The sequence below is a fragment of the Ambystoma mexicanum genome, chromosome 1p, assembly GCF_040938575.1.
Source record: "Ambystoma mexicanum isolate Mex_15411 chromosome 1p, UKY_AmexF1_1, whole genome shotgun sequence".
NCBI lineage: Eukaryota > Metazoa > Chordata > Amphibia > Caudata > Ambystomatidae > Ambystoma > Ambystoma mexicanum.
The window spans coordinates 940565516-940580704 of NC_090921.1; the positions used below are offsets into that span (position 1 = coordinate 940565516).

The 15189-nt window shown below is 45.5% G+C and overlaps 1 protein-coding gene across 3 annotated transcripts in view; it reads right to left on the reverse strand.

The window, feature by feature from the left end:
• The window catches only part of TK2 (thymidine kinase 2), a 977831-nt gene that overhangs the window by 531600 nt on the left and 431042 nt on the right, over positions 1–15189 (reverse strand). For all 3 annotated transcript variants that reach the window (XM_069653082.1, XM_069653073.1, XM_069653092.1), the window contains one exon: positions 5830–5918. In XM_069653082.1, the coding sequence (XP_069509183.1) occupies positions 5830–5918 (89 nt within the window). The remainder of the gene's footprint in view (positions 1–5829; positions 5919–15189) is intronic.

Below are 15189 nucleotides of genomic sequence, written 5' to 3' on the forward strand. Positions count from 1 at the left end.
CCAAAGGCCAGATCCTGCCCCCGGATGGAATCGAGGGAGTAGTGACATACAAAAGTATGGACCGAAGCCCAGGTGGCTGCATCACAGATGTTACGAATAGGAACACCCCTCTGTAGGGCAGTAGAGGCAGCCTGGTAGAATGGGCCCGTAAGACGACCGGTGGGTCCTTACCCGCCAAGCGGTAATACTCACATATAGCCAAAATAATCCAGCGAGACAAAGTCTGTTTCGTCACAGCTTGTCCCAAACGCTTTCCAGCGTAACCAATGAAGAGTTGATCGTCCACTCTGACCCGGGACATGCTTGAAATATAAAAGCTTAACGCTCTCCTAGGATCAGACCTAAGGAGCCTCTCCTCTTCCTTACTAGGATGTGGAGGAGGATAAAACGCCGGAAGGACAACCTTCTGGCCTAAATGAAATTCCGACACCACCTTCGGAAGAAAGGAAGGACGAACTCTAAGGACAACCCTGTCCTTATGAAACACAGTGAAGGGTGGCTTAACTGAAAGTGCCTGTAACGCACTCACTCTGCGAGCGGAAGTGACCGCAACCAAAAATACAGTTTTAAGAGTTAACAGTCTCAAAGAGCATGAATGCAAAGGCTCAAACGGAGCACCCATCAGAAACTTGAGAACAAGGTTCAAATCCCAACCGGGCACCTGGAAAGGTGATGGAGGGAACACATTATTGAGCCCTTTCAGAAACTGAGAAATTAAAGGAATTTTAAAATAGGAACACTCTTCAGACGGGCGCTTAAATATGGACAGCGCCGCGAGGTAACCTTTAACGGTACCCACTTGCAAGCCCCTGTGGGCCAAAGAAAGCAAAAAAGACAGAACCATGGGAATGTCACATGCAAAAGGATCCACATTCTTAACCTTGCACCAGTCGCAGAACTTACGCCAACGGCACAGGGACTTTGTTGCTGACCGTCTGGCCGAAAGCAACACCTCCATCACGTCTTCAGGGAGGTCCCATTCCTTATACCTCAACCTTTCAGAAGCCAAGCGTGAAGGTTGAGGGATCTGACCTCTGGATGGAGAACCTGACCACCCCCATCCCATGAGAGCAGATTTTCTCGGTAGGGAAGACGACGTGGAGGGCAGATGGACAAGTCGAGAAGGTCCAGGTACCACGTCTTCTGGGCCCACGCCGGAGCAATGAGGATCATCCAGGAACCGAACCTCCGTAACCTCCGCAGTACTTGCTGGATGACGGGGACTGGAGGAAACACGTACAGCAGTGCGAATGACCACTCCACCACGAACGCGTCTCCTAAGGCTCCTTTTGGAGGAAAATCCCGCGAGCAGAACCGCTCGCACTTCCGGCTGGCACTGGAGGCGAAGAGATCCACTTGAGGGGTCCCCTAAAGGGCAAAGATCTCGAGGAAAATCTCCTGAGCCAACTCCCACTCGTGAGAGATGGCGCTCTGCCTGTTCAGAGCGTCCGCCGTCTCGTTTTCATCTCCGGCCAGATGAACTGCCGAGATCGAAACTTCCTGCTGGATTGCCCAGAACCAGAGCTGCATCGCCTCCCTGCACAGAGGAAGTGACCCTGCCCACCCTTTTTGTTGAGGTAGTGCATGGCCACCGTGTTGTTGGCAGGATCAGGACATTCTTTCCTCGCACAGTCGGCAGAAAAGCCTTCAGGGCTGGCCTGATGGCCCTCAGCTCCAACAGATTGATATGGAGTCTGGACTCCGACGGAGACCAACGATCGCTGACTGTCAACTCGTTGGCATGAGCTCCCCATCCTGTGAGGGATGCGTCCGTCACGATCGTCACCTCCGGCCAGGGCAGCCAAAATTGGAGCCCCCCTCATCAGATTGTCTTTGTCGGCCCACCACAGAAGGTCCTGGACGACCGAGGATGGCACCTGAACAGGGTCCGACATCCTGCCGGAGGACTGAGACCACTGGAGCTTGAGTGCCCATTGCAAAGATCTCATCCGCAACCTGGCCTCTGGCACCAGAAGAATGCAAGATGCCATGAGGCCGAGCAGTCTCAAGAACTCAAACGCTGGGAGACTCTGGGCAAGTTGAAACTTGTGCACCATCTGCTGAATGTGATCAGCCCTCACCTGGGGAGGAAAACACTGCCCCAGGGACGTGTCGAGCACTGCTCCGATGTACTGGAGCCTCTGAGTTGGTGTCAAATGGGACTTCTTTAAGTTGAGGGAGAAGCCCAGCTTGTGGAGGGAGTGGCAGGTGACGGACAGATGATCCAGGACTTGCTCGGGAGAGCGTGCCCTGATCAACCAATCGTCCTGGTAGGGGTAGACGTGAATCCCCCCCTTTCCTGAGATGCGCTGCCACTACTACCATGAGCTTGGTGAAGACCCTCGGGGTGGAGGTCAAGACGAACGGCAGGACCCGAAACTGAAAGTGCGAGTCTCCAACCGCGAACCTCAGGTACTTCTTGTGCTTTGGATGTATCGGCACATAAAAATAAGCGTCCTTGACGTCGAGCGACACCAACCAGTCCTGAAGTTGAGGGCCTGGAGGACTTGAGAGAGAGTAACCATCTTGAACTTGTCCTTCCTGAGGAGTTGGTTCAAACCGCGCAAGTCCATGATGGGTCTCAATCCCCCGTATTTCTTGGAAATCAAAAAATAAGGGGAATATCATCCCTTGTTCCTCTCCGCTACAGGCACCAGTTCTATGGTGCCTTTCTCCAGCAGGGATTGAATTTCCTGCGCAAGAAGCGGATCCAGACTCTTCAAAGAGAGATTCCCCGGTGGATTGTCGTGAGGCCTCTGCTGGAAAGGAAGACAGTAGCCGTGGGTTATGATCCCAAGAACCCACACATCTGAAGTAATGGCACGCCACTCTGCAAGATGCTGCGCCAGCCTTCCCCCAACCGGCGAACCATGGGACATGGCCTCATGACTGAGCTGAAGCGGCTGCGGCGTTGCCCGAGGGCAAAGAGGCAACAGCCCGAGCGGCCTTGGCACCTCGAGTACCTTGTTTTCCACCTCTGGCACTCCCACGGTGGCCCCTTTGACTAGCAGCTCCTTTCGATTTACCAAAGGATGAGTAATAACGAAAGGAACCTCCCCTCCACTGCTGTCCCCTGGGACGAAAAGGCGGAGGTTGGCGAACTGCAGCGTTCCCAACCTCTCAAGGCTCTCGTCAGCCTTGCTGCCAAAAAGATGGACACCATCAAAGGGCATGTTGAGGAGCCGGGCTTGCACATCAGGAGCAAACCCCGACTTCCGCAACCACTCAAACCTGTGTATTACGGTGCTCGGCGCTATGGACCGGCTGACGCAATCTGCCATGTCCAAACCCGACTGAATGGCCTCACACATGGCATCCTTGCCATCCTGGACCATAGCAAGAAAACCATCCCGTTCGTCCCCTTCGGGAATATGTTCAGCCGCTAAGGCAATACAGTTCCACAGAGTGTGCGTTAAACGAGACAAGGCACATATGGAGTTGGCTGCCCGAAGCGCCATACCCACTGAAGAAAACACTTTCTTCGCCCAGCCCTCAAAACGCTTGTCGTCCCTATCAGGAGGGATGGTAGGATACGACGCCTGCTTAGCTGGGGCCGTAGACACCTGCACCACCAAACTCTCTAGAGTGGGGTGCGTGGACAAGTAGCAAGGGTCACTACTGGTTGGGTGGTATTTTCGAGGCAAAGATTTGCCCACTGCTGGGAGACTCTCCGGAGCAGTCCAAGCCGCTGCCACCCTTCTTTGCAGAGCCATATGGAATGGCAGTACCGGGTCAGTGGGTGGACCTTGATCGAGGATATCCGTAAGGTCATCCTGCACAAAATCAACTGGGGGTGCCAACCACCCCAAGTAGTCGGTGACCCTCGACATAAGGCGCCGGTACGATGACTCGGCATGGGTGCCAGGCTCAGGCCTACAGAACTCCACCTCCGGAGAGGTGGTCAGACCACTGGCGTCATGCAGTGACTGACGCAAGTCCTCAATCTGACTATGACCAGAAAGAATCTCATCTGGTATCGTGTCCGGAACCAACCCATCATCAGAACCCTCATCCAACTCGGAAATATAATCCATAGGCTGGAAAGTGGGCATTGAATAGGGGAGAAAGAAATGTTTTGCCATGGCCAGAGCCTTTCCAGGGGGTTCCCCCATGCCACGGGGTACCTCCGACACCACAGCCTCGAAAGGCGTCAAGCGAAACGGCGTCGAGTGAATCGACGTCGAGCGTGGCGCCGACAACATCGACGGCTTCGACACAGGCCTCGAGGGCGGAGCCCCGAGCGTGTCCTTCAACAGCCTGGGCGCCGATGGCATCGACGACTGCCTCGGAGGCGGAGCCTCGAGAGAGTCCCTCGGTGCCACCGGCATCGACGTCTTCTTCGAAGACTTCACAGGTGCACACGGGCTCAAGCGTGTCGAGGACTGGGACCTGGAACGGGCATGACTGGAACGATTCCCCTTGTCCGAGCGGGACCTCTCCCGTGAATCGTGCCGACCACCCGAGCCTGAAGGTGTACGAGCGGTGTCTCCAGTATGGTCACGACCGACCCCTCTCGGAGGCGCGGAGGGACCGGAGCCCTGCGATTCAAGAATCGCCAACATTGTCTTCCCGAAGGAAGCCCACTCCTCCAGAGAGGATCGCTTGGTGAGATAAGAAACCCGCCGCCGGGTGGAGTCCTCGGAAGAGGACGGGGAAGGGGAAGGCGACCGATGACGGCACTTCCGGGAGTGCCTCGAAGAGGCAGAGGAGTGGCGGGTCCCACTCCGGGACCGAGACCCCCTAGATTTACGACTACGATGCAGAGAGTCGCCCCTCGAATCGTCCGTCGAAAGCCCAGTGGACCTCGCCTTCCGGGGCTTGGACGCCTTACTGACGACAGCTTCTTCTTACGTTCCCGCAAGGCCTTGGACGTAAGCGACTGGCAGTTGACACAATCATCCGTGTCGTGGGCCTCCCCGAGGCACCAGAGGTGGGCGTCGTGCGATTCCGTCACCGACATCTTGGACCCGCAGTCCCCACACTTCTTGTAGCCCGGACGCGGGGTAGAAGCTTCACGAACAATATACTTCACAATACAAACACGTTCGAAGAACCGAGAAAGAACAGAAACTCCAAAGAGTCGAGACGTGCTCCGAAGCGAACACGTTCGCGAAAAAAACGGAACTGAGGCTACGGGCGTCGTGCGTCCTACTTATAACATCCAGTGACATTGGCCGTCGGAGGAGGTCCTCGAGGGCGGCGTATCGACGTCATCGACGCAGCACGCAGAAAGATTTTCCGAAGCAGCACAGCTGTGGTGATTACTGTCATAGATATGGAATACGTCGGAGGACCCAATCCCCTCAAATATGGATTTCACCCCAATTACAGGGTTTTGTAGAGCCTGCAAGATATAGAAAACATTGCACAACCATTCTCTGAAAGTCCTGAGGGTTGGCTGTGATAGATTAGGGGTCCAAGGCTCACCAGCTCTGTGCTGCAGGTGGCGGAACACACAGGTGATTTCATGTTAAGTCAATGGATGGGGTGCAAACGCCATCACGGTTGCAGCAGAACAAACCAGCCAGAATAGTGCTCAGGAAGACGAACGAGCAAGATTCTCTTTATGTAAAGCGCTATCACACGACATGCATATTTGGAAATAATTAATATTTAAATTGTACATGAGGCATGCATGGCCGATGCAGACTGAACATGGTCACTTTACAAATTAAGAAATGAAAAAAGTGCAACTTTATACAATAGCAGAAACATATTTGACAAGTCAATTGTAGTTATTGAGAGAGCGCACACAAGAGAGAAACTATATCTTGGGCCTCGTAAGAAATGGTTAGTTGGGTTGCATGTGGAGAACTGAGGGGTTCTTACCTATCAAATCAACCGACACGTCCATTTTCTTCATGATCCAGTTAAACCATTCAGTCAACACGACATAGTCCACTTCGGGCATTCTCCCACTAAAAACAGAAACCATAAAATGGGTTGTCTTACTGTGATTAGGGCAAATCCATTGTACTATTCAGGGACTTCCTGAATGCTTTAACACAGCATGAGCAGATGGTTTCATAGGTTACGTGAAATCCTACTGCTGCTTCTAAAAGCAAATTTTCCTACGACAGCAACCATCGCAGAGGTGGCACGGTATCATATTGAGATAACTTACTACATTAAGCACACAGCTTCCAACAAACCTTAACACCTTACAACTTAGATGGGCACAGAAATAGAACTCTGAATGTGTTCTCGCTTGTTGCAAAGTGGGATCCTGAGCTGACTGCCAAGTGGCAAAGTATTGGACGAAGAAGAAATGAAAAGCAACACAAATGTGCAGAGGAAAACAGAGAGATGATTCTTACTCTTCTTGGTATAGATCCAGATCCCTTTATACAGCTACCATTTTTCACCACAATCCAATGCTCAGCATACACAAGTATTGGCAAAGGCACTAGTTTAGGCTTCTGTGGGTGTTCCTTGCATTTCGCATTTATAGGCATGACTTTGTGTTGGCCACATAAAGAACGGGGCAAGCTCAAAGAACCTGGAAGCAGAAGGGCTGGCCACCATGTGGCTATTATTACGTGAGCTGCTAGCGTCCGTCAGGTGATTAAATGCTTTGAACATTTTAAAGTGGGAGCTGATGGACAAAGGTTGGACCTTACACAACCTGCTAGAGAAACCAACAAAATGCTTTGAATCTATGAACCATCCAGCATGGCATCATCAACTATGTTAAGAACCACACCTACAAGCACTTACACAGTTCTACAGAATGGTGCAAGCCCTACAAATCCATTTAATATTGGTCCAAAATGTAGGACTCAATTAAAATTAAGACAATGATATATGAGAGAGACCATGTGTAGGGGGGATTGATAACTATGGTTTCAGCAGCAAGATGAGAATATATATATTTAACAATGTTTTTTTCACTGAATTTCATAAGTTTTTAGTAGCACAACTTAAAAATAATAACTTTGACTTTATGTGCATGTAATATGGAACATACTGAACCCCTTCTACTGAATTTGATGTCCGCGAACTTTTTTGATGTCCGCGGACATGTTCGGACAACAGTACCACTACCTAAAAACTCTGGGGGGGTATGTTTAATTGTTATATCATAACATAGTAACATTTAAAAAATTCACAAAGTAGCACACATACATATTATATGTAGTAATACATGTAACCCATATATGTAACACACTAACCATTCATTTCAATACAATATGTTCTAAAATGGAATATACCAAAAGAAGATAAATTGGCATCCAACATAATTACCTCACAGACACTCCACAACTAAGAGCAAGACCAGATCTACAGAGTACTCAGAACATATCTTACTTGAAATAGTAAGTGTACTTCATTTTACTCACATATTTATAAACTTTCTGTATTAGATAAAAAAAAATAGATTATCTTTTTTTTTTCTCTCACAGAAATGTCTAGTACTCTGGAATGGCTAGAGGAGCATTTCCCACATGAGGAAATGTCAGAAGATAGTGAAGCTAATGGTACACACTTTACAATATAAACCATTTAATTATTATTATTTTATATATATTTAACATATATATTTTTTGTACAGAGCATACCAAAATAGAAAATACCTCTGAAGAAACTGTTACGGAGAACACTCTTGAAAGCATAAAATAAAAAATTGATTTATTGTTGACCAATTTTAATAATTTGAAAACTTTTGTTGAGGATCATTTTAAAACAAAAACCTCATACCATTGTCCCACATGTACTTGTCCCCCCTCACCATATCCCAGTCAATTATCCCCAAACCCTCTCCTTAACCCAAAACGTTTTGATGACACTTCCATCCCTTCTTCACCTGATACCTATCATGTTGAAACCCCTAACTCTCCTGTTTTTGTTTCTGTTTCACCTTCTCTGTTATAAATTGTTAATATATGTTAAATAAAGTTACATTTTTATATTGTGTTGTAATTAGTTTCAGTTTAAAAAAAAAAAAAACAATTTAGGTGTCCGCAGACAGCGCGGTTGTTCTGAAATGTCCGTAAATAAACGAAAATGGAGGTGTCCTGGAGAACACTATACCTGTCCATAATGTTCACTACCAAGTTGAAAGGGTTCTAAGAACACAAGCGGTGTCCTGAAATGTTTGTAAATAAACGAAAATGGAGGTGTCCTTAAGAACCGTATACCTGTCCGTACTGTTCGCTAGCAAGTTGAAACTGTTCTAAGAACACATTCAGTGTTCTGAAATGTTCGTAAATAAATGAAAATGGAGGTGTCCTGAGGACGCTATGTCTGTTTGTATTGTTCGCAAGGAAGTTAAACTGTTCTAAGAACAAACGGTTGTCCGTAACTGTTCGTTTGACGTGTGACGCACTTTTAATTACTTCAGGACCCGAACAGTGTCCATAGAACATCAACGCGCATGCGCAAACCAATGTCCGTGCATTTGGTGTCCTGCGGACAGCCGCTTCCTTCGCGAACATGTTTGCGAAGCGATCATGTGACCGCGCCCACTCTGATCGTGTGTTGTGAATGTGGACACTGTTCGTGTCCCTGAACAATTTAAAAGTACATTTTCAAGTAATCCACAATACTTCTCAATAAAAACTCACCATAGCACAAGTTTCTACATACTTTTTGAAACCTTTTGAACCTTGTGTTCGATCTGTCTGCGGACAGCGCGCATGTCTGCGAACAGCGTACAAGCACCCCTATAAAAGAGTACGCCCTAGAGTTTATTCTCATTGTGTTTCTGGCTATTCTTCAGAACACAGCGATTTTTGCTGCCACCTGCAGATTACACCATCATCGAGATGGCATCCATGGCTGAACTACTGCCGCCTGGTGCTGCACCTGCTTCAGCACCACCCCCACCCCCTCCACCACCACCTCCCCAAGGGCCTGAAGAGGGGAACAGGAGTGAGGATGCCAAGGAGGAAGAAGAGGATGACGAGAATGATGTAGTGGAAATCCCTACTCCCCGCACTAGGCGTGAGTCTTGGGTGTGGTGGTTATTTACCATTCATGGGAATGGTCCTAAGGCTCGTGCGAACCGAGTCACCTGCAATGACTGCAAAATGGTACTCAGTCGCGGGAGGCATGGTTCAACAGCTTTGGGACCGCTACCATGAAGCGACACCTCAAGTCATTTCACTCTGGGGCCATTCGGAAGGTTGTACCTTGCCAGGAGCGTAGTAGGTTGATTTCCTCTACTTCATCCTCCGTTTCCGATCCTGTCACCACAAGGAACACCTCTGTAGGACAGTGTCTTCCTCAAGCTGCCTCACAGGCCATACATAATGCTGATGACCCTTACCTTTCGAGGGTCACAGTTGTGTGTATGTACTGCGACACAGTACTCTGCAGGTGGGAGCAACTTTGTAGTGCTTTTGGGACTATCGTCTCAGAGCACGAGAAGACCTGCTCCCTAGCCAAATAAAACCCACTCTACATCTTCCTCTCTCAGCTCGCCCTTTCTTATCCCTGTGGTTGGTGTTCCCCCTTTACCCTTCTTTCCCCTCCTCTCCTAGTGTGTCGTGTATAAAAAACCAAAAAAAATATAAAATAACAAAAATCCAAAAAAAATAAGGCTCTTTTCAGAGCCGCCTTTCACAGTTAAAAAATAGAAGTGAAAATAAATGAAGCAGGGCCCTTTGTATTTTTTAGAAGTCCGCGGACATCTAAAATTTTGGGGTGCTACCCTATCATAACCATTGCAATTTTCTCTGGGAGGAAGTGGTGGCTCTGAAAAGGGTCTTTGGGAGGTGTTTGTGTTTCAAAAATTATAAATACTCAACACCTACTTCAAAATGGATGCTGTAATTCTAAAAAAAGGTTGCAATGCATTTTGTATGTTTCTTAGAAAAATCTGATTGCCAGCATAAGTTAGATGTACTCCATCTCTGCGAAAAATGTATGTACTACGAAACATAATATTTTCATTGTGAAAAGAGGACATGCCAAAATCTCTTAAAAAGGCACAAACAGCCTTATTGACATTTTGCCTTGCTTTCTCCATTTGTGGACCACATGAAGAAGAACAAAGCCACATTTGTCTCTGCGCAATCCGTGAAAAAATTACTTGAGAATTTGGAAACATGTCCATGACCTTCCCAAGTCCTTCTTTCATTTCAAATTGCAAAGAAATTCCAGACACATGTCCTAAACTGTTCCCTCCACAATGAATTATAATTATATCTGGATGTTGCTCTGTCTCCAAAGTAGCACAGATAGGTAACAAGTCCAACCACTTCATTCCACGTACTCCATGCCAGTGTACTTCCACATGTGGAAATCCAAGATCTACAGCTACTCCACAGGTTTCTGCATGCACCTTCAACCAATGTATCCACGAGTCTCCCAAAATCCAAACAATCTGTTTTCTGAAACACACAGCCATAGCTATCTGTTCTTCTCTCAGCAAAAAGAGTATCTGAGAAACTCTCTCCTGACACAACACACCCACTAAACTTTCCTGACCAATCCCTTTCAGTGCTCATTCGCATGACTTCTGAACCCAAAAATCCCCGGATGTAACACCCGATGTCCACCAACTACCGCCATGTCCGCGGACATATCGTAACATGAACAGCCCTTCTACCATTTCCATTTCACTCTCTCTGCCATTCCCTCATTGGATGTAGCTAAGAAGTCACGTGACCATCCACCAATCACATTCAAGACCTCTACATCTAACTGCATCATCATAGATCAGAACTGCAAATGTACTGTAAATCTCTCTGAGTACAAGTGTCATATCATTGGCAAGCACCATCTACAAGAAATACTGTACAAGTCTTCAAGATTTCTACTTGCAGCTCCATGCATATCCATATGCATGAACACAAACTACAGGTATGAATATTTTCTGTACAGTACATGAACACATTTTCTAACTGACCTTTAGCTTGTATAATCTGTAAAATGAATCTACTATCTTTTTTCAATCTTCTAAAATCAACTGTCACTTACCAACCTTTATACTATTTAATTTCTTTATACACACACACACTCAAATCATGTTAAACTAACATTTTTGAAAAGAAATATATAGACTACATATAGTCAAACAAAATTGCATGCACACTCTATATTCAAATCTCAAATAATAATACTTGTCAATTACATATTTTTTTTCTTTATTTATTTAATTACTTACATTTACATAGGACAAGCAGCCCATGACATTGAGGCACGATTACTTGGAAGAGCTTAGTTACAGGAATAATGGTATTCAGTGCTACATTATGAATTTCACAAGACATAGTAAAGATATTTTGTTTGCTACAGTTAGTAATTGCAATACAATTTGTTCATTAAGAACATATATGTATTCAACTGGTGCGACGTATCTTATGTAAATAAGATAGTTTTAATGGTTTTGATGAAGGCGCTGAGGATGCCAATTAAACATTAAAAACAGTGCTATATACAAACAAAATTACTAATTTGTTTTTTTTACAATTGCAGTGAAGACCATTCTCCTGAAAAGAAGCAGCCGAATTTGAAGTACAAAGAACTAAGAAGTAACCTCCTCATTTTAGAAAAAAAGTAAGTAGACTATCACCATAATATTTGTATTATTACTCAAACACACTTTAAGGTTAATTCATGCTATTCATGTGCCTAAAAATAGAGATTCTGCACCATTCTGTCCAAAAATCCCCATGTCTTAAACAGCGATTTACAGTCAGAATGGCCCACAAATTCCTATTTTGCGACACACAACTTACCCAATTCAACCGCTAGAATTTAGATGTTATAGAACAAACAACTGTTTTAATTGAATAGCAGTAGATATACTATTTATACTTCTCCACACCACTAGCTTACTTTTTTCTGTCCTCTGAACCCCAGTTTAGTAACACATTAATTCAATAATACCCATCCCTACTAGTTGTAGTTCCCAATGCACAATCACACACCATTACATACATCTTTATCATCTTACTCAAACACTCATGCACACACCACACATACATTGCAGAACACCCCAACCCATACCTTCTTTATTTTTTTCAACAGACCCTAAAGAATGCCTACCAAAAATGAAGTCCATAGAAAGCAACGCAGAAGTAGAGCAAATGAAAATAAAAGTGTCCAACATAAGCATCCATCTCTAGCATAAAAAAAGGTGATACAAAACAGCTAATACAGTCATTTAGTGAAACAAAAGAAGTTTCAAGTACAAAAACGTTGCATTAACAGATCCTGGTGTTCATACCAGGAAGAATCTTGAGAAGTCACTGTGCCAGAGAGCACAAGCTACCTGAACGCCTGGCTGGAAGACTGGCAGGCTGGAAGTAAAGAGCTGTCTCTCTTTTGGGCAACATGAATTGCGTGATCTCTTCTGAGGCAAAAACATCTTTACGAGGACAGATTCCAAGCTGGGAGTGCTAGCTACACCCAAAACAGGCCCTACTGTGTAAGGTCTTCTCTTCGGGAACGTATCAGTAAACAAATTGGTGAAATGCCTAGGGACCTACACAGCCCTTGAAAAAGCACAGTATTTAATCTTGTCTAAGGTGTTCGACAAGATCAAGAGCGGTAGGGGCCCCTCCTGTCATCGATTCCACTTGGACAGGAGGTCCCAGACTGGGTAGGTGGCATTCCAGTACTGAAAATCAAAAGCCAGATACATTCTTTCCCACCAAAGGGAGAGGTTATTGTGCCCATGGCCAGACAACAGGCTACATCATCAGGTGAGTGTGATGTGTGCAGTGCCACAACAAGGTTGTTGTACCCCAATCTTGTCACACAATTGGGATGTGCTTTCAGAGGATGCCTCGGTACAACAAATGAAAAGGGATTTCCACCTAAAGTTTTGGGATTTCCACCCAAAGTTCTTTTTTCAATCTAATGTGCGAACAAATATTCTTCACTTTTCCCATGAAGAAAAGCGGATTATGGACAAACAGGTAGATAAACTAACCTTGAAAGGGTAGTCACTCAAAGGGTCAGCCACTCCAACAGCTGCATCAGCAATCTCTACCTCATTCAGACGAAGCAGAAAATAAGGCCAATTAACAATTTGCGATACTTCAACCTGATCTTGTATCGCCCTTTTCAGACTGTGGGCATCCACATGCTCAGGGCCACCCTCTTCTGGTACAGCCGGATATTAAGGATACCTACCTCTCGATACTAAAAACCAGGAATAGATGCTGCAGACTGTTACTGATGGAATTCTTCGCATTATGATTGAACAGTTAACTTTGGCTGTTCTTCAACTGGAAGCTTAACCTGCTTGTAGCATTATCAGAGTTCCTGTAGTGCAGAATGCTGGAGATTAACTATTGTGGGATATATCTACCGCCCAGCAGAACTCCCCTACATCACCAAACCACATCTCAGCAGTCACCGGCAGAATGGCTACGCTGGCGCTGTTGAGCACTATCGCCTTGACTTAAAAACTGTTTTTTGCAGTCACCAAGATAATGGCTGTGCTGTCTTACCTGCCACACACGGGGTGAGATGAAACACCAAATACCCAGAGAATTGCTGCCAGTAGTTTCTTCAGTGGCACCAGAGAAAAGTTAATTTGCACCAAAAAGAAAAGAATTCAAAGGCAGTGCTGCTAGGCTGCCAGCCCAAAACTTCCAGCCAGCTGCAGCCCAAACAAGAAATTATTTTGCCTTTTAAAATGACTGCGCTGTGATGCTCTTTTTCATCTGTTCAACAGTACAAGGTTCTGATCCAGTGAGACCCAGCTATGTCCACCAATATTCAGGTTGTGCTCCAGCAAAAGGGGGCATGTCTCACTGAATGACAGGCTGTGTCAGGCAGGATCTGTGAAATCACAAAGAACTTCATTCCAAGTCGTACGGAAAAACACTTGACTGTGGCAACAATATATCATAGCTAAATTCTTTATAAAAAGCCCTCTCCCTCTCCTAGCTCATGTCAGTTTCAAGGGATCTTTAGTTGGACAGATGCCTGTGCATTAGAAACATGACTAGGGTTTTGTAAAGATTCAGAAAATGAATGTGAGAAGGGCGCATTGTCAAGTGACAGCCAAAGAAAATTGACCATGTGTCAAATGGTGCTTTTACAAACAAGAAAATATGTTTAAAAGTGAAATGTTGAATTAAGGCCCTGTCTTTGCATACAATGTGATGGGGGTTTTGTTTAAAAACACATATAGGATGTCTTATTCCAACAGACTTCTGGTTTACAAAAAATAAATAAATAAATGCATTTACTGTGAAACTATCAGGACAGGGTTTTCCAGGCCCTGGCTTCAAAGGACATTTGCTTCCTGTGAACAGGTCCTGCCTTCCCTCCAGGGGACCAGCATCTGGGAACTATGAATGGGCCAAGGGGAAGACCTCACACCTCTCACAGACTCTGTGGCAGTGCTTCAGCCTGGCACAATAGGTTTCTGAGACACATAGGTGTGACTTTTTAGCAGCACCTCCCCTCCACTCCAACTGGAGAGCTTCAAAGACAAACTCCATGGCAACACTGGGCTGAACTGACATTTGGCTGTGGCCTGGAAAGGAATGACCATATTTGGAAGACAAAAGCCAGCCCACCTGGCTCAAAAGACTATTTTATTAAATAAACTTTAAGACTTATTTCTGCAACGGGACCACGCAAGAATGAGAAAGTTTAACAGTTTAAATGTAATTTTTGTGTCATTAAAACAAGACATAGTAGTTGTCCCTAGTATGTAGGGAACGCAAATGGCAGGAAAATGTAAATTATGGGAAATGTATACATGGTAGAATGTTAAAAATTAATGCAAACATGCTCTGTGATAAAAGTAAGAAATATATAAAAGACATATATAAAACTGTAGAATTTTTGGTGAAATATTTCCCACTGAAAATCGCAAAAGATTATTAGGAGGGCTAAACGACAACGTACAAACAAGGGAGTTGGACTGCCATGCTCTTTATGAAATATGTAATTTGTGTATGTGATTTTCAAAACTGCCACAACTGTGAACATATGCAATTTATGGCATAAGTGATTGTTGGCAAAAATAACTGTGGGAGGGCATGGGCTTTCTAAGACACCCCATAAAACTGATGTCCAACCGGTTGACAGGAAGGCGGTAACAGTAACTCCTGACAAATCCAGTTGTTAGAGACATGTCAAGCCAAAGGTCTGCCCCATTGTAAATCCTGTAATGTCACCCGCCTTATAAAAGGTAGAGGCTCACAGAGACAGGGGACACACTCTTCTGAATTTTCCAGCTCCTGTGTAACCAGATATTCCATATTCATCCTCCAA